This window comes from Euphorbia lathyris, chromosome 4 (assembly GCF_963576675.1).
Source record: "Euphorbia lathyris chromosome 4, ddEupLath1.1, whole genome shotgun sequence".
Lineage (NCBI taxonomy): Eukaryota > Viridiplantae > Streptophyta > Magnoliopsida > Malpighiales > Euphorbiaceae > Euphorbia > Euphorbia lathyris.
Genome location: NC_088913.1, coordinates 52,016,722 through 52,038,483, shown reverse-complemented (window position 1 = coordinate 52,038,483; position 21,762 = coordinate 52,016,722). Strand labels below are relative to the sequence as shown.

General features: G+C 36.6%; 1 protein-coding gene across 4 annotated transcripts; it reads left to right on the top strand.

The window, feature by feature from the left end:
* The first annotated feature begins 207 nt into the window (after positions 1 to 207).
* On the top strand, positions 208 to 7,135 carry LOC136226352 (pleiotropic drug resistance protein 2-like). Of its 4 annotated transcripts, none has more exons than XM_066014800.1 (20): positions 208 to 578; positions 959 to 1,079; positions 1,155 to 1,243; positions 1,308 to 1,392; positions 1,491 to 1,781; positions 1,856 to 1,946; positions 2,098 to 2,998; positions 3,323 to 3,483; positions 3,567 to 3,670; positions 3,766 to 3,931; positions 4,021 to 4,112; positions 4,320 to 4,445; positions 4,530 to 4,862; positions 4,942 to 5,232; positions 5,323 to 5,406; positions 5,580 to 5,713; positions 5,797 to 6,024; positions 6,132 to 6,303; positions 6,367 to 6,621; positions 6,697 to 7,135. In XM_066014800.1, the coding sequence occupies exons 1-20, from the start codon at positions 229 to 231 to the stop codon at positions 6,967 to 6,969; spliced, it is 4,347 nt and encodes a 1,448-aa protein (XP_065870872.1). In that variant the 5' UTR covers positions 208 to 228; the 3' UTR covers positions 6,970 to 7,135. The 4 variants fall into 4 exon arrangements, with proteins under 4 accessions (XP_065870872.1, XP_065870874.1, XP_065870873.1 ...); XM_066014802.1 differs by having other exon boundaries at positions 223 to 578; positions 4,021 to 4,062; positions 4,315 to 4,445; XM_066014801.1 differs by having other exon boundaries at positions 223 to 578; positions 4,021 to 4,109; positions 4,332 to 4,445.
* Positions 7,136 to 21,762: the final 14,627 nt, after the last annotated feature.

The following is a 21,762-nucleotide window of genomic DNA, read 5'->3' as shown; positions in this document are numbered from 1 at the left end:
AAATCTCTTGTGTTGAGTTACTTGACAAAACTCAGGATCACTCTATAATACCCATTCCTGTCATCACTTTCCATTCTTAATATATAAAAACAATCAACAATTGTTCATCTCCTCCAATTGTAATTAAAATTGATGCAGTTTCATTAAGAAAGATTAATGGCTGCAACGTTTAAGCACGGAGATGAAGTTAGAGTTAGAGATGAGTTTGCAAGATCAATAAGCAGGTCTATGAGTAGGAATTTATCAGCTTCAGGAAGCAGGAAAAGTTGGGGGGGTTCAGGCAGAAGCAGTATAAGAGAAGTATGGGGGGGTAATCAAGGAGATGTGTTTGGACAGAGTGAGAGAGAGAATGACGAAGAAGACCTCAAATGGGCTGCAATAGAGAGACTTCCAACTTATGATAGGCTAAGGAAAGGGATTTTGAAGCAGGTTTTAGATAATGGAATTGTTGATTATCAAGAGATTGATGTTACTAATCTTGGTATGCAAGATAAGAAACAACTTTTGGAGACTATTCTTCAAGTTGTTGAAGAGGATAATGAGAAATTTCTGCTTCGACTTAGAGAAAGAACTGATAGGTTGCTTCAACTACTCTCATCGTTTTTCTTTCAAACATTTTTGTCATTAACTCTGTTAGAAATACCGACCAATTTTTAAATCAATGAGGATAAAATTGCATTTTTAGTACTAAACATTTTTTAGGTGCAATCTTACCCACATGGTTATGCTCTTAGTTCAGTTTTACCCTTTATCTTTAAGAACTTTTATCATTAATACGTTCAAAGTTTTACAGACAAATTATTCGTTGGTACTTTTGATCACGATTCACTTTAAAAGAGGCAAAACTGAACTAAGATGAATGTGAAATTGCACTCTCATAAACATTCAAAAACGTAATGCTTTAATTTTATTTTAAATGAGTTCCGAATTTATGTTTTGAAATGGTTGATATTGACAGGGTGGGAATTGAGATTCCTAAGATTGAAGTTAGATTTGAGCATGTATCAGTAGAAGGAGATGCATATGTTGGAACAAGAGCACTTCCTACTTTGGTGAATGCATCTTTGAATAGAATAGAGGTACTTCCTTATTATTCTCAAAAAACTCTTCACATCCTTGAACATTAGAGCTTAATTATTTGTTGAACCAAACAGGGAATTTTTGGATTACTTGGAATTTTTCCATCTAAGAAAAGAGCTGTCCAGATACTCAGTGATATCAGTGGAATAGTGAAGCCATCAAGGTAAAATCAATATCAAAGTTATATGATATTGGAAAATGAATTCATTCTAACTTATTTTTCCCAGAATGACACTGCTTCTTGGACCTCCGGCATCAGGCAAAACAACACTGCTGCAGTCACTTACTGGGAAAAAGGACAAGGATTTAAGGGTTTGTTCTGTTTTCTTTGTCCTTTATCTTTTTTTTATCCAAATTTGGAATAGATTTTGTAATCACTTGTACGTGTTGTTGAATGGATCAATTGATAGGTATCAGGAAGAGTGAGTTATTGTGGTCATGAACTGCAAGAGTTTGTGCCCCAAAGAACTTGTGCATACATAAGCCAGCATGATCTTCACCATGGAGAGATGACAGTGAGAGAGACACTGGATTTTTCGGGCCGATGCTTGGGAGTTGGAACTCAATACGAAATGTTGGCAGAGTTATCAAGAAGAGAAAAAGATGCAGGAATTAAACCTGATCCTGAGATTGATGCATTCATGAAAGCTACTGCAATTTCAGGCCAACAAGGCAGTCTAGTTACTCATTATGTTCTCAAGGTTTTCATCTGCATTCTCTCATTTCTATCTTTAACTCAACTTATTGCAACTTTACTCATCAGCTATTGTAACAGATTCTTGGATTAGATATATGTGCTGATATTATGGTGGGTGATGAGATGAGAAGAGGCATCTCAGGTGGACAAAAGAAGCGTGTTACTACAGGTAATTCTTCAAATTTTTTTACATGGTATTGGAGCCTCTCGTACTAAAATCATTGCAACCTCTTATACTACTGAAGTTCAGCACAAGGCAGAGCAGGCCTGTGCTTGCATACACTTATACCTATCAAGTTAATGTATATATTTATGTGCAGGAGAGATGTTGGTTGGACCTGCAAAAGCTCTTTTCATGGATGAGATATCGACGGGTCTAGACAGTGCAACAACTTTCCAAATTGTGAGGTTTATGAGGCAAATGGTTCATATAATGGACGTGACAATGATAATCTCACTTCTACAACCTGCACCTGAAACATATGAACTGTTTGATGATATTATTTTACTATCAGAAGGACAAATCGTGTACCAAGGACCTCGAGAGAATGTTGTTGAATTCTTTCAAAGTGTAGGGTTCAAATGCCCAGAAAGGAAAGGAGTTGCAGATTTCTTGCAAGAAGTAACTTCAAAGAAGGATCAAGAGCAGTACTGGAGCAGAAAGGACCAACCTTACAGATACATCTCTGTGCCTGAATTTGTGCAAAGATTCCAATCTTTCCACATTGGTCAAAAGCTAAATGATGAATTGAGAGTTCCTTTTGATAAATCTAAGGCTCATCCAGCTGCACTTGAGAAAGAAAAGTATGGGATTTCCAACTGGGAACTCTTTAAAGCATGCTTTGCAAGAGAGTGGCTATTGATGAAGCGCAACTCTTTCATTTATATCTTCAAGACTACACAGATTACAATCATGTCTATAATTGCCATGACCGTTTTTTTAAGAACAGAAATGAAAGTTGGGCAGATATCAGATGGTGGAAAATTCTATGGTGCATTGTTCTTTAGTCTCATTAATGTTATGTTCAATGGCATGGCTGAGATGGCATTGACTATGTTCAGGCTTCCTGTATATTTTAAGCAGAGGGATTTCTTATTCTATCCAGCTTGGGCTTTTGCATTGCCAATTTGGGTGCTTAGGATTCCCATTTCCTTAATGGAATCAGGAATTTGGGTTCTTCTCACTTATTACACTATTGGATTTGCTCCTGCTGCAACCAGGTATACATGTGCATAACGAATTCACATCTTGTTTCTTAACTTCAGTTTGCAACGGATAAACAGTTAATTTGAGGGTTTCTTTGCTCTAAAATGAACTTGGATATCAATCTAGTCCTTTCAATACAGCATTTTCCGTCAAATTAGTGCAAACTGACACGGTCAAACGACTATGAATGAATTGTACTACTTTGACCAAAATGCCACATTATGGACTAAATTGATAGCACAATTCTTCTTAAGGCCAAATTGTCTGGATAGCTTTATTGATCCTTTATTCTTCTGCAAATTATGTTCATTATGTACTCACACACTGAAAATTTGCAGGTTTTTCAAACAATTCTTAGCGTTCTTCAGTGTGCATCAGATGGCTCTTTCGCTCTTCCGTTTCATTTCTGCAATTGGAAGAACAGAAGTTCTGGCAAATACACTTGGTACCTTCACATTGCTTGTTGTTTTCGTGCTCGGTGGATTTGTAGTTGTTAAAGGTATGAAATCTAAAGATGTTCTCTGCATCAAGTTCTATTCAGCTAATTTTATTGTGAGTAAAATTCTTTATAATATTTTGCAGATGATATTGAACCATGGATGATCTGGGGCTTTTATATTTCTCCCATGATGTATGGGCAGAATGCCATTGCCATCAATGAATTTCTTGATGAGAGATGGAGTGCTGTAAGATTTTCAGAAAATATACCTGCAACAAAATGAATTCTTGTTTCTACACTTCATTTACTTGATTAACTTGTATTATAAATGTGTGGTTGCAGCCGAATCCCGACCCAAATTATTCTCAAGATACAGTTGGAAAGGTTCTATTGAAAATGAGAGGCATGTTTTTGGAAGAACATTGGTATTGGATTTCTATTGCAGCACTTGCAGGGTTCTCTCTGCTATTCAACCTACTTTTTGTATGGGCACTTACATATTTGGATCGTAAGCTGTCCCTTCTCATACTAACCTTTGTTTTGGAAACATTAGTTGAAAATTTGGTCTAAGAAACATTTTGCAAACACTTAATGCAGCTTTGGGAGATTCTAGATCTATTATTATGGATGATGATCTAAGTAAGACCAAGTCATCATCAATCGGACAGAAAACAAAGTCCACCGAAATGGTTACACTGTCAACTGAGCCATTGTTTGAAGGTCATACCTTACAGTTTAATCTAATTACAATCATAACAGCTAAAAAATCATGTGGTTTCGTGCTTTTGCAAGTTGAGGAATAGAGTTTATGTTTAGGAGCTTGGAATACAAAGACTTCTAGAAAATGCATTGGAAAATATTTCAGTTTCTGATTATGTTTATATCTTTCAGGTAAGGCAGTGACAAACTCTCCGTCTGTTACTGCACCGGAGAAGAATACTGTGAAACGGGGAATGGCTCTTCCCTTCCAGCCGCTGTCACTAGCATTTGATAATGTGAATTACTATGTTGATATGCCTGCTGTAAGTACCTCTTGTCTATCTCTCTTTATTGACAAAGAAACTTCAGAATTATCATTTTTATGAACTTTGGTTTTCCTTTATTAGGAAATGAAAAACCAAGGAGTCGAAGAGGACCGCCTCCAACTTCTACGAGATGTTAGCGGTGCTTTCAAGCCTGGTGTTTTGACAGCACTGGTTGGAGTAAGTGGTGCTGGAAAGACTACCCTGATGGATGTTCTTGCAGGAAGGAAAACCGGAGGCTATGTTGAAGGAAGTATAAGCATTTCTGGTTATCCAAAGAGGCAAGAAACTTTTGCTCGGATTAGTGGCTATTGTGAGCAAAATGACATTCATTCTCCACATGTTACTGTCTACGAATCCCTTGTGTATTCTGCTTGGCTGCGTCTTGCTAAAGATATTAACTCCAAAACTAGAAAGGCAAGCCATTTTTATCAACATTTTTAATTAAATCTCCTTAATTTGATTTCCTTTAAATTGACCATATATATGCTACCAGTTGTTTGTTGAAGAGGTAATGGATTTGGTTGAGCTGAAGTCACTTAGGAATTCTATAGTAGGCCTGCCAGGAGTAGATGGTTTGTCAACTGAACAAAGAAAGCGACTGACTATTGCGGTGGAATTGGTTGCTAATCCATCCATCATTTTCATGGATGAACCAACATCTGGCCTTGATGCTAGAGCTGCTGCAATTGTTATGCGTACAGTCAGAAACACAGTTGACACAGGCAGAACTGTTGTCTGCACAATTCACCAACCAAGTATTGACATTTTTGAAGCTTTCGATGAGGTATTATATTATTATGAATTTCTTATTAATTCCTTGTGTAAAATCTTCTTCTTTTCCTGATTTTATGTCATTACTTGATGTTATATGCAGTTATTACTGATGAAGAGAGGAGGACAAGTCATTTATGCCGGACAGCTTGGTCACCAGTCTCACAAACTTGTAGAATACTTTGAAGTGAGTAAAAATATTATGTTATGCACTTATAAAAAAATATCCCCGTCTCCCTGATTGTTCGGTTGAGCCCTTAACCTTAATCATTGATAAACTTATTCATTGACCCTTTAATCATTTACACATAATACCTACCTTTAAGATTAGCCAGCTAATACCTTTGAAATATTTTGCAGTCTGTACCAGGGGTCCCTAAGATTACAGATGGTTATAATCCAGCTACATGGATGCTGGATATCAGTTCCACAGCAGCAGAATCTCAACTTAACTTAGACTTCGCAGAAATTTATGACAAATCCGAGCTTTACCAGTGAGAAACACAAACTATGAAGTGATTTAATGACTCTTATTTGTGGTTTGCTCATTTGTTTTGATATTGTTGAATCATTCCAGGAGGAATCAGGAACTGATCAAGCAATTAAGCAGTCCAGCACCAGGATCTAAGGACCTTTATTTTCCAACAAAATACTCTCAGGACTTCTTTACCCAGTGCAAAGCTTGCTTCTTGAAACAGCATTGGTCTTACTGGAAAAATCCACAGTACAATGCAATCCGATTTTCCATGACAATGGCAGTTGGCATCATTTTTGGACTAATTTTCTGGGACAAAGGCCAGAAGACGTAAGTATGATACAGAATCCACAGTAGTATACACCACTTTTTAGGGGATAAAGAGTTAATCTGGTTGTGAAAGTAATTGCATTGCATACTGTAAATAATGTGAACAGAAAAGAGGAAACAGATGTGCTGAATTTGGTAGGAGCAATGTATTCAGCTGTGATGTTCCTGGGAGGCACCAATACTTCAGCAGTAATGTCTATAGTGTCGGTAGAAAGAACAGTGTTCTATCGGGAAAGAGCAGCAGGAATGTATTCAGAATTGCCTTATGCATTTGCTCAGGTAAGCAAATAGTTGAAGTATTAAGAAGAGTTAAAATGAATGGATCTAACTGTACATTTGCAGGTTGCAATAGAGGCGATATATGTTGCATTCCAGACACTGATGTATAGTATAGTGCTGTACGCAATGATTGGATTCCCTTGGAAAGTGGAGAACTTCTTGTGGTTCTATTTCTTTGTATTCATGTCTTTCATGTACTTCACATTGTACGGAATGATGCTTCTAGCTCTGACTCCAGGTCATCAAATAGCAATGATTCTTATGTCCTTCTTTCTTAGCTTCTGGAACCTCTTCTCTGGATTCCTGATTCCTAGGACGGTAAGTGACAAATGATTTATTAGTATTTTGTGAGTTTGAGAATGAAATTGAATGGTTGAGTTGTTTGTTGCACAGCAAATCCCAATATGGTGGAGATGGTACTATTGGGCATCACCAACAGCATGGACAATATACGGTCTGATAACATCACAGGTTGGAAACATTGATGATGAAATTCATATAGCAGGGAGTCCTGTTCCTATCCTGGTTAAAGATTTCCTGAAAGAGGGATTCGGATTCGAATATGACTTTCTTGGAGCTGTTGCTGCTGCTCATATTGCTTTTGTTCTCCTTTTCATGTTTGTTTTCGCCTATGGAATCAAGTTCCTTAACTTCCAAAAGAGATAGACAATTTCTTTCTTTTTGTATTGAAGCAGGCCGGCATTGCCTTTTGCTTTTGTCCCATATATTTATAAATTCAATTTCATTGGATTTCTGTTTCTTGTCATTTTTGTATCATCCTCTTCCTTTCTTTGTCAACTCATTACTTGCATTGCCAAATGCTAAGCCCTTCATTTTCTGAGGTTTTTTCTATCAACCAATCAAAATAAATTTCCATCTATTTCATTCTCTTCTAATAGGACTAAAATATCATTATTTTGGAATTTGACATGACATAAATAATTACAATATGGAAGGATGGGGTAAAATTTCAAACCGAGTTCAATGACTCGTTAAACAAATAAACAAGTTGCTCATGAACAATTCCTTTATTGCTTATTTATTGTATTTACAAACGAACTCATCTAATAGTAAGTGAAATAATATTAAATTTAGCAAAAAGTTTAGATATTTAATACATAAAAAAGCATAAATATTTTAATTCATTAATGATGCCGGAGAGAATAAACATACTTTACATCGGCAACGAGAGACTCTAGGAGTTCATATCTGGTTTACGTTACTTCGAAAGCAGAGAGGCAAGTAGGCATGCTGGGGTCAAAATCTTAAACTTTGACAAATCCTAAGTTTGGCTCCCCATCACTCAAGAAAATGATTATTAAAAAATCCAACCGAAGTTACTCACAAGTCTATTTATGAATATTATAATTAAATTTGTTCACGAACCTATAATCGAACCAACTCATAAAAATATTGTCTGAAGACAAAATTTACAATCAATCGTCCCTCAGAATATAATATAACATGTTACGCGAACTCAAGATATATAAAAGTGTGCTATATGTACAAGCAGCATGTTTTGTTTTCAGGGCTAATACGACCGATGTGAGAGATTGCAAGTCATGTTAGTGGCCAAGGCAGTATCTTTCCTTCCTTTCACGCTTAATTTCTTCAATTTGTTCATCTTGTAGAGTCATGATATATACGTCTTTATGTCTTATATTTTGATTGGTTGGAAGAATTAGAGGTTAAAGATAAAATAAGGGATTATTATAATCTTTTAACAAACTGCATTGAATTGAGTTTGGAGATTCTTTCATGTGCTTGGTGCAGTCTAAAGAGATTAATATAAAATCATTGAGTTTAAAATCATTGAGTTTTAACTATCAGTTTGGACCTTCTTAACATGTCTAATGAGAGGTGGTGGATAGGAGATGCGTGAGAATTTAAAAGGTTTTAATTGATATTTTTTTTTTTAGTTTGAGACTAGATTGGCACAACAAATTAGTTTTAACAACCACTGGGTCAAATTAGAGACTAGTTATTGATGGAATATAGAATATGTAATTGGTTTGGTTGAGAAGTTATATAAGAGTCTTAATGGTATTAGAGCCACCACACACATTTGTTTCCCTAATACGTCGACTCAGGTGCCATCAACACTGCACTGTGATCATGCAATTGCCTGCTCATAATCAGTTTCTAGATGGGACAAGACATTGTCAAGCCGTCCTCCAACAATTATGTCCTATGGAATGTTGGGAAAATTAACTATTAATTTAAAACAATTAAATAAAAAAAGGGAATTGTTGTAAAGTCTCAATTGATGAAGGATTATTTGTAATTATTAAAAAAAAATTAAAAGTTTGAAAATTGACCACCGAATTCGGTGGTCAATGTATCAATTAATTGTGCCAGCAAATTGAGTGCATACCTTGGCTTATAAAAGCCAAGGATTTGAGGTATTAAGCATTGTGAGAAGAAAAATGTGAGGGAGTTGAGAGCCTGGAGAGTGGAAGATAATTGAGAGATTGTGAGTTTTTTAGAGTTCCAAAAATATTGAGGGTAGTCCAATTGTTTTGGGGAGAGACAAAATAGTAAGATAATTATTTTCGGGTATTTTCGGGAAACACCTAGATATTACTATTTTTGTTTTATCTCATTGTAATTCTAGAAATTTTCTAGAGAACACCCTCTTGTACACCTCATAAATTCAATAAAATTGAGATTTATTGTTTCCGCTAAATTGTCGCAATCAAGAAAAATTCTCAACAGTGGTATCAGAGCTATGGTTCAATGTTGGGGCTCCTGCTGATATTAGCGTCACGCATCAAATGAATTGGACGTGAGGAAATGGAGAAAACGAGCAAGCAGTTGAAGGAGTTTTCTTTGCCCAATGTTCAAAAAGACAAAGGGAAATTCCTCATGTGGTCATTGCAAAAGGCATGGTCATGATGAGAATGACTGCTGGCACGAGGGGAAACCTCAATATTTGAAGTGTAAAAGGTTTGGGCACGTGTAACGGAATTGCAGGAACAAAAAAAAAGTGTCAATGTGGCAAATCATGTTGACGAAAAAGAATTTGCTTAATTTGGAGAGAAGTGTTCCAATAGTTGAAGTTTGATGAGAAGTGCATCAACGAATCGACTTGGTGAGAAGTGCTCCGAGAAGTTGTTTGCGGAGAGAAGTGCTCCGTTTACAAGGTAATGATGGGAAAGTACATCATAGATATATTGAAAAAAATGAAAGTTTTAAAGTAATAGTTAAGGGGAAGATTGTTGAGAAAATTAACTATTAATTTAAAACAATTAAATAAAAAAAAATTGTTGTGAAGTCCCAATTAATGGGAGACTATTTTTATAATTTGTATTAATGGATGGATTGTTTCTGTAATTTGTAATTATTAAAAAAAAAGAAAAAGAAAAAAAAAATAGTGTGAAAGTTGGACAAATTTGGTGGTCTAATTTGACCACCAAATTATGAACATTGCCATCAAAATTATTGCTGACAATGTCTCTCCTTGGCCTATAAAAAGCCAAGGAGGAGATCAGTATTTGTATGGCAAAAATGTAATGTTTATAGTTGTTGTGAGTGTGAGAGAGTTTTGTAAGAATTAAGTTTCTGGTTAGGAGATTTTAATTTGGAGAGAATAGTCTAATTATTTTGGGGGAGACAAAAATAGTAAGATAATTATTTTGGGGTATTTTCGGGAAACATCTGAGTGCTACTATTTTTGTTTTATCTCATTGTAACTCTAGAAAATTTCTAGAGAACACCTTCTTGTATACATCCACCTCATAAATTCAATAAAATTGAGATTTATTGCTTCCGTTAAATTGTCGCAATCAACAGTAAAATTCCCAACATGGAAGGTAGTGGACTTGCAATTCACATTGATGAGACAATACCAATCTTTCCTACTTGGGATTAGAAGGACCAACAGCTCCTCACTCTCCTTCTTGTCTCAATCTCTCTCAAGTCCTTCTCCCATAAATTGCTGGTGCTAATACTGCTCTTGAGGCCTGGTCTTAAAAGGTCTTGTTTGGACTAGGGGGTCATTTAAAGTAAGGTGAGCTCTTCTTGTTGGTCCCTTGTAAGGTTGCAAATATAGTTCCAAGGGGGGGTTAGGAACTATTTTACCTTTTTTTAAAAATTTGGGCAGATTTCTTTTCTTTAAGAAAAGTTTATATAACAGCGGCGCTTAGCACTCAGCAAGACACTGACTTAGTCAACTAGTGACTAGGACAGCTTCGTTGCTTAGGTCAGGAAATAGCACTTAGAGTCTATTCCTGAACCTGCTCGTTGGTAGCGCACAACTCAACTTGACCTCTTTTACTTGGTCAGTTTTAGTTTGTTTTAAGCAAGCAATATAAATAAGGAGTTAAGGTTTAGAAATACTTCACTCAGCAGATTTATCCAGGTTCGGCTTCTTCTAAGCCTACGTCCTGTCCCCGGAACACTTCCGAGATTTCAAATCCTCTACTGAGCTCTTTAAAGGTAGAGCCTCAAACCTTTTACAAAATCAGAAGCTGAGTATAACAAGAGTACCTTCCTCTATACCTCTACTCACTTCTATTCTAATTCACTAAGTACTAAAACCGAGTACTCAGCTTCTCCTTTCTACTTCTAGAAATGATAAAGATTTTGTCCTAAACAACAATTGCTAGAACACCTTAGATGATTGAAAAACAATCACTCTAGACTTTTACACAAATGAATAGACTTTGTAGTGTAAGAATTTGCTTTGCTTTTGATGGAGAACTTTTGTATACGTTTGGTCAGCGTAACGGCTTTTGCTCAAAGTCCTCTATTGAATGTGGATTCTGAATGCTCTATTTATAGAGAGCTGTGAGAGCTTCTTGTTATTTCGAATTTCGAAATAACCGTTGGAGGGAAACGGCTACAGGTCGTTTTCACTCAGTCTGCCAGCAGTTCTCTTAGCCAATCAGATTCCAGCGTCTTTTGTTCTTCGGTCAGTGTGACAGTATGTTCCTCCATTTTGGGTAACGTCAACCAGACAGCTTGCTGTGTCTTCTGATCTTTACTTAAAGAGGAAATACTTTGTCTGGAAGCTGTCTTATGGTCAGCGGCTGTCTTGTACGTTTTGTCGAGACAGCTCAGCAGCTTCATACCGAAGTTGTCTACGTGGATCTTCTCGATCCTTCTTTACTCAGCATGCGTCTCATTACTTCAACGGCAACGTTTTGAAGACACGCGGGCTGAGTGATCTTGGGTTTGTTTGACTTGGGCCTTGACTTCCATATAGGGCTTGAGCCTTATGATCTTTATGTCTTATGATAAATTATAAACTCAACATTGAACAAACACATTAGTAACAATAAGCCAAAGCATTTAAACTTAGTGTGTTGTAGAATATTTACTTTCACTTAATTAATTTTGTCAAATCAAAATCTTGTGGAAAGGTGTTTCAACACTTCTCCCATACATTGCTGCTGCTAACTGTGCTCCTCTGATTTTGATATAATAATGTAATTGTATTTGTATCAAGAATAAAACTATACATCCTTATTCTTAAAACTTCTATTTCTTTAATCACATTACTATATATTAATTTTGCTAACTATAATTATATTATTTCATAAATAGACATAATAAAAATTAAAAAAATAAATAAATATCAATTGAGAGAATAAATATCATTTTATTAAATATTACAGTTTACATACCTAATACGTTTTATTTTATTAATCATTTTTAAAAATATTAAGCATTCAACAAATGTCTCTAAAAAAACGTTCAAGAATAGAACAAAGATAATTTTTTTATTAAGACCTGCGTTTTCTTCATAGAATTTATTTTTGAAAGATTTTGTTCTGGAAATAAAATAAAAGAATAAGGACAATTTTGGGAAAAAAATTATTAGTAACCTTGGCTCACTCCAATTTGAGGTGTATGAAAGATTGCATAAATTTATCCTCACTTATCGTTACTTACTTTTCTCTTCAATTACACCTCAAAACAAACAAACTTCCCATTATACATTTATCATACCTTACTTTAAATTACCCTCAACCAACAAACTCTAATGTGAACGTACTCGTCAGATCTCGCTCATATATATGGAATCTAATCTAGTTAATGCAATTCTTCTTGGATTTGGTCCATCCTATAGGCCATTCTTCCATGCCATCGAAGCTTGGCTTGAACCTATAAAGTTTGACAATCTCTACGGTCAGCTCCTCAGTAAAGAAAGACAACTTGCTCGTGATAATGCCATGGATCCAATGCCCTTTAGGACTCTCTATTCCACACGACCCAAATCGGGACAGTAGCCCCAACGTGGGCGTGGTCGTGGTACGTAGCAACGAGGCAACATGCCTCAATTTTCTCCTCGGCAACAGGGTACAGTCCACCTTACAACAACTCACCTGCTCCTAATTCCACAATCACAAGAGAGCACCTCACTTGTCACAATTGCAGAGGCCTCAACCATATTGCAACAAATTGTTTACCCCCCAAATGTAACTGTGAGTCTCATCCTCCATAATCTCACATAGCCACCAGTACCGTGGTTAATCAGTCTTGGATTCTCGACTGTGATGCCACTCACATTGGATCTTGGAAACCTCAATATGCACTCTGAATACAGTGGTAGTGATGAAGTTCAAATCGTTAATGGTTCTAAGAGTATCTCCAAAGGACTCTTAGTGCACTCTCTAAAAATAATATAAATAATTGAATCTTAATGATTTAAGAGTGACTAAGACATATCATCTCCAATAATACTCCTTATATTCACTATTTATTTATTATTTTATTATTAAAATTATTAATTGTTGTTATATTTACCAATAGTGAGAGGAGAGAGACTCCTCAATAATAAATTATTAATAAAAAAATGAATTAAGAGGCACTAAGAGGTAGAGAGAGACTCTCTATTAATAGAGAGGATGAAGAGACTCTTAGTAATTTGAGGAGCCACTAAGAGGCTGTTGGACCTGATTTTTCATTTTCCCTCCTCAAATTTTAACTTAAAAGCCAACTTAAGAGGCTATTGGAGATGCTCTAAACTCACTATAATTCGTGTAGCTAACTCTGATGTTTCTCTTGGGTCCTCCAATGTTCAATTACGCAATATTTTATTTGTTTCAAAAGCATCTCACAATTTACTTTCTATTTCTGTTTTAACTAACTATAATCTTGTTTCTGTTGAATTTTTTATTGATCAGTTCTATATCAAGGACTTGGCCATGGGAAAGATTCGGTTTAGAGGTCAGTAATAAATAAATATTTCTTGCATGATAGATTAGGACATGCATCATTTCCAATTATCAAATGTTTCTTGAGAATAAGTCTGCTTTATGTTCTCCTTGTTGTGTTAGTAAATCTCATAAATTGCTATTTGATTGATCTTTGAATGTTTCCAATGCTCCTCTTGAAATTATTTATGATGATGTGTGGGGTTCTGCACTTGTGACATCTTTCGATGGGTATCGATATTATGTCTTATTTCTGAGTCATTTCACCAAATACAATTGGGCGTACTTTCTTAAAAACAAATCAGATGTGCATGATGTTTTTATTTAATTCAAAATTTTGGTGGAAAAGTTCTTTGTTAAACCGACTGAAACTTTTCAATCTGATGGTGGGGTGAATTTATGAGATTAACATCGTTTTTTCAATCCACGGGCATCAACCATCGCATTTCATGTCCTTACACCCTCGAACAAAATGGCAGTGCGAAAAGAAAACATCACTACATTGTAGAACATGGGTTGGCTATTCTCAATCGAGCCAAATTACCATTAAAATTCCGAACCTATGCCATTGACACTATCACATAACTCATAAATTGCATGCCAGTGGTCAACACAAAATTTTAAACACCATACCAACTGTTATTTGGTGAAAATTTGTACTATCATTCTCTTCAAGTTTTTGGATGCTTACGTTTTCCATGGTTACTTCCCTATGCCAAGTCAATTTGATACTTGCTCAAAATTGTACATCTTTCTTGGGTACAGTAAAAAACACAAAGGTTATTAGTGTTTTGATCCTATCTCGTCTAATTTTTTTTATCTCACACCATGTATTATTTGATGAGTAGGTGTTTCCGAGTTCAATGTCTTGTGGTGAGTGGCCCACGAGAGTCAATTCTCAAACCGAGCGACCACCATTACTGTTCCAATTTCCTAACCAAGAAAATCAAAACAACAATTTTCTCAATTCCTCACATCCCTCAATGATGCCTACTATCCCCATAGATGCACTTGCCTCTCTCGTGTCCCCTTCCTAAGCAGTACCCAACCCCCTACGACGCCCTTATTTCTACCCACGAAAAACTCGATTCCCACATCCACAACCCCTCCTATGCCTACAACTTACCCAGAAAATCTAAACAATATTGCCCTATGTTACAGCTCCTTAACCCGTTAACCTCTCGTTAGCTCCATCCCAACTTAGAATCAACATTAACCTTCCACAATTTGACCCTCTTGCTTGCCCCAATTCTCACAGTATGACCACTCGCTCAAAATTCAAAACTAAACAAAATTCAATGAATCTGTATAAAGCGCATCTTGTGGCTAAAGATTACGCTCAAAGATCTGGTATAGAATTCTTCAAAACATACATCCCCGTCATTAAACCGGCGACAGTCTAACTTCTCATGTTAGTTGCCGTGCCTCTCAATTGGTCCTCCATCAATTGGACATCTCTAATGCCTTTCTTCATGGTATTCCTGAAGAAACTGTGTTTATGGAGCAACCTTCAGGCTTTGTTGATCCCAATCGGGCTACCTATGTTTGCAAATTACAGAAGTCTCTCTTTAGGCTCAAACAAGCTCCTCACATGTGGCATAAGAGACTCACTGATGTTTTACATCATCGGGGCTTTCATGGCTCAAAATCTAATACATCTCTTTTTTACTATAGGAGCAATATGATATTAATTTTTTGCTTGATCTATGTTGATGATATTTTGCTTATGAGCTGCAATACTGCTTCTCTAACGTCCCCCATCACTCAATTACAAAATATATTTGCTCTTCGTGATCTTGGCAACTTAAACTATTTTATCGGAATTGAGGTTCATTGGTCCTCAAATGGACTCCTACTTAATCAGTCCAAATACATACATGAGATACTACAAAAAGGCAAAATGGATCGATATAAAGGCATCGCCACACCTATGTGCACCAAAGAAAGATTTCGCTAAAATTGGTGATGTTGGAAATTAGGCTAAGGTATAGCAGCGGAAATATAAAATTTTTAACCTATTTCCATTTAACCACAAGATCCGTTAACCGTTATTTCATATAAAGAAGGATAAGAAGAAATACCTTTTAGAAGTTCTATCTACCGTTGCAAACGAAGTGCCCACAACTTCAAAAGAGATAGAAACTGTCTACCAATCTGCCCCTATCCGAAACAGACCTTCCAGACCTCCGAACAACAATCCCTTCGGTGTAAACGTGGAAGAATATGTCTAGAAGGTCCTGTCCAACAATCGCGACGATCTGACGGTTCAATCTCCGGGAATCCGCAAAATCGTGAACTGGCCTGATGTAGGAGTAGTAAAACGAATTTCTCCCTTTTGTTTGTTTTTCTTCTTCGAGTTCCCAAACACGAAATAAAACACGGGAAGATTAATTTAGAATCAACCGTTGAATAGCAACCAAAGTAGATTGCCTCTAATTAATCAACACAAGATCAAGGATAAAAGAAATAGATGAAAATCAATTAATCAAACGAAACCGTAAAGAAATCTCGTCCTCGAACTAGGGGTGTCGAATTTTCTCTCTCTTGGACTAGGTGAATTTCGAAAATCACAAGTAGGGTATGGCTTGCTTGGATTTCGAAAATCTCAAGGGAATGGGTATTTATAATCTCTTGTATCTAATCCCTAGTTAGATAGAATTAGGTTACTGAATAGGAATTCCATTCGGAATAGAATTCCTAATTATTATCTCACTATATATCTAATATATTAAGGATAATAATAATAACCTTATTGGATAATAATAGGAGTATATTAATCTAATTAAAACTCCTAACTTAATTATCTCTTAATTAATTTAATTCATATTCCTAATCTAATTAGGATTAACAAAATCAAATTAATTATTCATGTATATCACTACATGAATTTCGACCCCCTTATGTCCATGGGCCTTATTGGGCTCAATTGGGCTTCTATCAATTAATTAACATCTCTTTTAGGTTCCAAGTCTTATGTGTGATCCATTAGGTTCTTATTGCTTCTAGCCGTATGCAACGTTATTAAATTAATTTTCAAAGAATTATATTTAATCTTTGCATAACGGAATGATGTACAGAGTATGTGATTAGCAAGTCCGTAATCATTCCCCCAGAGCTATAAGAAGACAGGTTGATTCTGTCGTTAACCTTTCCGTATTAGTTACAGTATAATTCGATCCTTTATCAACTACATCCTTGAACTGAATCTTATGACTATGGGTGATGTCAAGTCACATATAGCGAGACGTTCGTTTTACTTGTACAGGCCGAGTCAACTCAAAAAGATAGGTTAAGTGAAATCTGTATTTCTTACTCTTAAGCTATCACCTTGCAAGGATTTAGAGTCGAGTCTTCCACAAGCGATCCATGGATGTATCTCCCATTTATCGGGAGTGATAAATGCTCAATCCAATATATAACGACTCCGTAATTACTTCCTGTGATACCCAACGTCTACTGTTCACACCCCAGAGTCATCTCTGTTAAGGATCGTGTTACACCAGAGTCAAAGCATCACATTCCGTAATCCAGAATACCAATTAATATTCCTTTGAGTCTGAGGATTAGTTATACCTATTAATACCAATGAGATGAACAGGTGACAAGGATGAATCTACCCATCATGTTATCTCAAATCGGATCCCCAATCCTAATGAACAACGTTTCATCGGATCTATGTAACTGTCCAGATATATGTATATATGAAGCTTGTGAGATCAGCTTTCTGTCGGACAGAAGACATTGTTACATACAAGTCTCAACAGTGATATGTCAATCCCAAACATATCACTTGACTTGGGGTGGTTTTAAGTTTATCAGTTTACTATAAAGTTTTGTCTCATTTCATGCTTGTATGAACACTTTATAATCACTTTAAATAAACTTACGGATTTCCTTTTATTAGACTTTATTTAGTGCTTAAAAAGGATTGCCTTTATATAGTTATAAAACATATATCTCTTTAAACAAATGATATAAAGAACAATTCATTTACATTAAGTTTGTATCCCTGAACAATTGTCTATAGGACACTAAACCCCAACATACTCCCACTTGGACTAAAGCCAATTGTTTCTAAAACTTATCCCAGTAGAAGTTAAATGACGATCATGTATTCTCTGGGTTAAAGGCTTTGTCAACGGATCTGCAACGTTGTCCTCTGTAGGTACTCTTTCTATTCTCACATCTCCTCTAGCCACAATCTCTCTAATAATGTGGTATCGCTTAAGGTAATGCTTGGATGCATTATGAGACCGTGGTTCCTTTGCTTGCACAATGGCTCCATTGTTATCACAGTACAGTGTAATGGGATTGACAATGCCAGGCACCACACCTAGTTTTGTAATGAACTTTCTAATCCAAACCGCTTCCTTTTCTGCTTCCGCAGCTGTGATATACTCTGACTCGGTCGTAGAGAAAGCTACGCTTCCCTGCTTGGAACTCTTCCAACTGACTGCGCCCCCATTCAAGATAAACAGGTATCCTGATTGGGATTTATAATCATTCTCATCTGTGAGATGACTTGCGTCTGAAAATCCTTCTATTTTCAGATCACCTTCTCCGTACACTAGGAACATATCTTTAGTTCTTCTCAAGTACTTAAGAATGTTCTTGACGGCAATCCAATGCTCGTCTCTTGGATTCCCTTGGTAACGACTCGTTATAGATAACGCGAACGCTACGTCAGGTCTAGTGCATAGCATAGCATACATAATCGAACCGATTGCGCTGGCGTACGGGACTACAGCCATGCGTTGTTTATCATCATCGGTTTTAGGACATTGATGATTGTTTAACTTTACTCCATGTAACATGGGTAAGTTACCTCATTTCGATTCAAGCATGCTAAACCGATTTAGCACCTTTTCAATGTATGTAGCCTGTGAAAGAGCAAGCAGTCTTCTCGATCTATCTCTATAGATCTTTATACCAAGTATATAAGCTGCTTCACCAAGGTCTTTCATTGAGAAGTTACCAGATAACCATACTTTCACTGACTCTAAGAGAGCAACGTCATTTCCCATTAATAATATATTGTCCACATATAGTATGAGAAATGCTATAGAGCTCCCACTTGCTTTCTTGTAAATGCAAGCTTCTTCGCAATTTTGTTCAAAACCAAATTGTTTTATGGTTTCATCAAAACGCTTATTCCAGCTTCTAGATGCTTGCTTGAGTCCATAAATGGATCTCTGAAGTTTGCAAACTTTATTTGCATCCTTCGATATGAAACCTTCAGGCTGCATCATATATACATCCTCAAGCAGGTTTCTGTTTAGGAAAGCTGTTTTCACATCCATTTGCCAAATCTCATAATCGTAGTGAGCGGCAATTGCAAGCATGATTCTGATTGATTTGGACATAGCCACAGGAGAGAAAGTTTAGTCATAATCAATTCCTTGCTTCTGACGATATCCTTTCGCTACTAACCTAGCTTTGTAGGTGCTAACCTTTCCATCCATGTCTGTCTTCTTTTTGAAGATCCACCTGCACCCAATGGGTATTATCCCTTCGGGTGGATCAACCAAAGTCCACACTTGGTTAGTATACATGGAATCCATTTCAGAATCCATAGCCTCAAGCCATGCTTTAGAATCTGGACTAGTAAGAGCCTCTTCGTAGTTTTCGGGTTCGTCGTCTAACACGGGAACCTCATTATCATCTCCACTAGAAAACCATATCTAACTGGGAGTTCACGAACTCTTTGTGATTCTACGAATAGGTGGCACTGGAGTCTCATCTAATGGGACTCCTTCGGGTACCTCAACCGCCTCTGTTGTTTCAGTCGGTGTTTCTTCTTCTTGAACTTCGTCAAGTTCAATCATGCTTCCCTTTTGTGTTTCTTCGAGAAACTCTTTCTCTAAGAAGGTTGCGTGCTTGGATACGATTACTTTCTGATCATCTGGATGATAGAAGTAATATCCCATAGTTTCCTTAGGGTATCCAATGAAGAAACATTTATCAGATTTCGAATCTAGTTTGTCGGACGCAATGCGTTTGACAAAGGCTGAACAACCCCATATTCTCATAAATGAAAACACGGGTTTCCTACCAACGAACAATTCATATGGTGTGGAACTAGCGGATTTAGTTGGTACTCGATTTAGGGTGAAGAGGGCAGTTTCTAAGGCATAGCCCCAGAACGTCTTTGGAAGTAAGGCCATGCTCATCATGGATCGTACCATATCTAATAGGGTACGGTTTCTCCTCTCGGACACACCATTGTGTTGTGGTGTATAGGGAGGTGTCCATTGTGAGCATATCCCACATTCAGTTAGATAATTCAGAAAATCATCTGAAAGATATTCGCCACCTCGATCAGATCGAAGCGTCTTTATTTTCTTTCCTAATTGATTTTCTACTTCATTCTTGAAGCATTTGAATTTCTCAAAAGCTTCTGACTTGTGCTTCATCAAGTAGATGTAGCCATATCGGGTATGGTCATCTATGAAGCTTATGAAGAATCTGAATCCTCCTCTTGCTTGGACTGACATAGGACCACATACATCTGAATGAATGAGTCCTAGAGTGTCTGATACACGCTCACTTTTATTGCTAAAGGGTATCTTTGTCATTTTACCTTTTAAACATGATTCGCATGTTTCCAATGATTCGGGATCGATTGGATCTATAAGCCCATCTGAATGTAGGTTTAGCATGCGTCTCTTGTTTATGTGGCCTAAACGACAATGCCACAAGTAAGTTGAATTATCTAGCTTATGTCTTTTGGTATCAATTGCAAAAGCAGGAATTTTGTTATCTAACACATAAATCCCATTTTGTGAAATTCCTGAAAAATAAAAGATCGAATCTTTATAAAAATTGTAACTCTTGTCTTTTATTGAAATATGAAAAGCCGTCGTCAACAAGGCGGCTAATAGAAATAATATTTCTAGATATTCCTGGAATATCCTCAGGCTGCATCCGGTATCAAGTACCAAAAGATTCAGACTGTGAAATTTCAATATAAAACATACCAGATGTTGAAGTCCCAGCTTCTTCCTCTTTTGAGGAAGGCTAGGTACACCAACAGTTTCTTTTCCAATGCCCATCTTTACCACAAAAGTGGCACTCTCCTTTGGGCTTCTTCACTTCCTTTCCCTTAGTTTTGTTGGGCACGGCTTTCTTACCTTTCTTGGGATGATTAGGATTGGGAGAATTCCCTTTCCTCTTCTTTGATCCCTCTATGACAAGAGCCGGTATGGCTTTGTCTTTCTTCATATTGGGCTCAACTGACTTGAGCATATTTGCAAGCTCTTCAAGAGAGGTTTGCAAGTCATTCATCTGATAGTTCATGATGAACTATGAATAACTCTCTGGGAGGGATTGAAGAATTAAGTCTACACTTAATTCGTTATCCATCGTAAATCCAATACTAGAAAGTTTGGTAATGTAGCCAATCATCTTGACACAATGTATCATGACAGATGTGCCATCTTGCATCCTACTACGATATAGAAACTTGGATATCTCGTAGCGTTCGCACTTTGTTTGTTTCCCAAACAATTCCTTTAGGTGCATGATGATGGAATAGGCATCCATTTCCTCATGTTGCCTTTGTAATTCCGGTGTCATCGATGCAAGTATGATGCATTCGGCATGATCATCATCAGCCTTGTGCTTCTGGTAAGCATCAATTTCCTCAATGGGAGCATCATCAGCAGGGACAGGGGGTATCGATGTATCAAGTACATACCCTATTTTATCGAACTTCAAAACGATTTTGAGGTTACAAAACCAGTCGGTGAAGTTTGAACCATTCAATTTGTTATCGGTAAGAATGTTTTGCAGATTGGTTTTAGTCATGATTATAAGAGTGGGTTTAATTAAACCTTAGAGTGAGAAAGAGTAAACGTATGTCATTCATTTGCTTAAAGTATATCAATCTAAAATTATAGGCCTTTTAGTTTATTTTAGATTGCTCCCACTATTTTGCCAAATTAATAGCCCTCCATATTAATTCGAAGAATTTCACAAATCCTTTAGTGAGCTAGGATCCTAACTCCTGAGATTTCGCCTTGAGTTTACTCAACAAGCTAGTCTCATTCATTAGGTAGATTCATGTAATCAATCACATCTTTAATGTGATTCCTAGGTTATTGGGTTACTAACCACATTAGTAACTAATATGCTATTCATATTAATCCCAACCGTCTTGCCCATTAGTTTATGACAACATGAGTTTACTCATCCAATTATCATAATCTAATTTAAGTAATACCTCATATTCATGAAAAATGATTTTCGATAATTCAGGTGTTACCGAAAGGACCCCGAGCTTGAGTTTACTCAACAACCC

Bases quoted from the DNA above. Each gene is read 5' to 3' on its own strand.
- LOC136226352 (XM_066014799.1), top strand. From the start codon at position 229: ATGAGTAGGAATTTATCAGCTTCAGGAAGCAGGAAAAGTTGGGGGGGT. The intron at 5,714-5,796 runs GTGAGAAACACA...GAATCATTCCAG, and splicing joins GACAAATCCGAGCTTTACCA to GAGGAATCAGGAACTGATCA. The intron at 6,025-6,131 runs GTAAGTATGATA...TAATGTGAACAG, and splicing joins TGGGACAAAGGCCAGAAGAC to AAAAGAGGAAACAGATGTGC.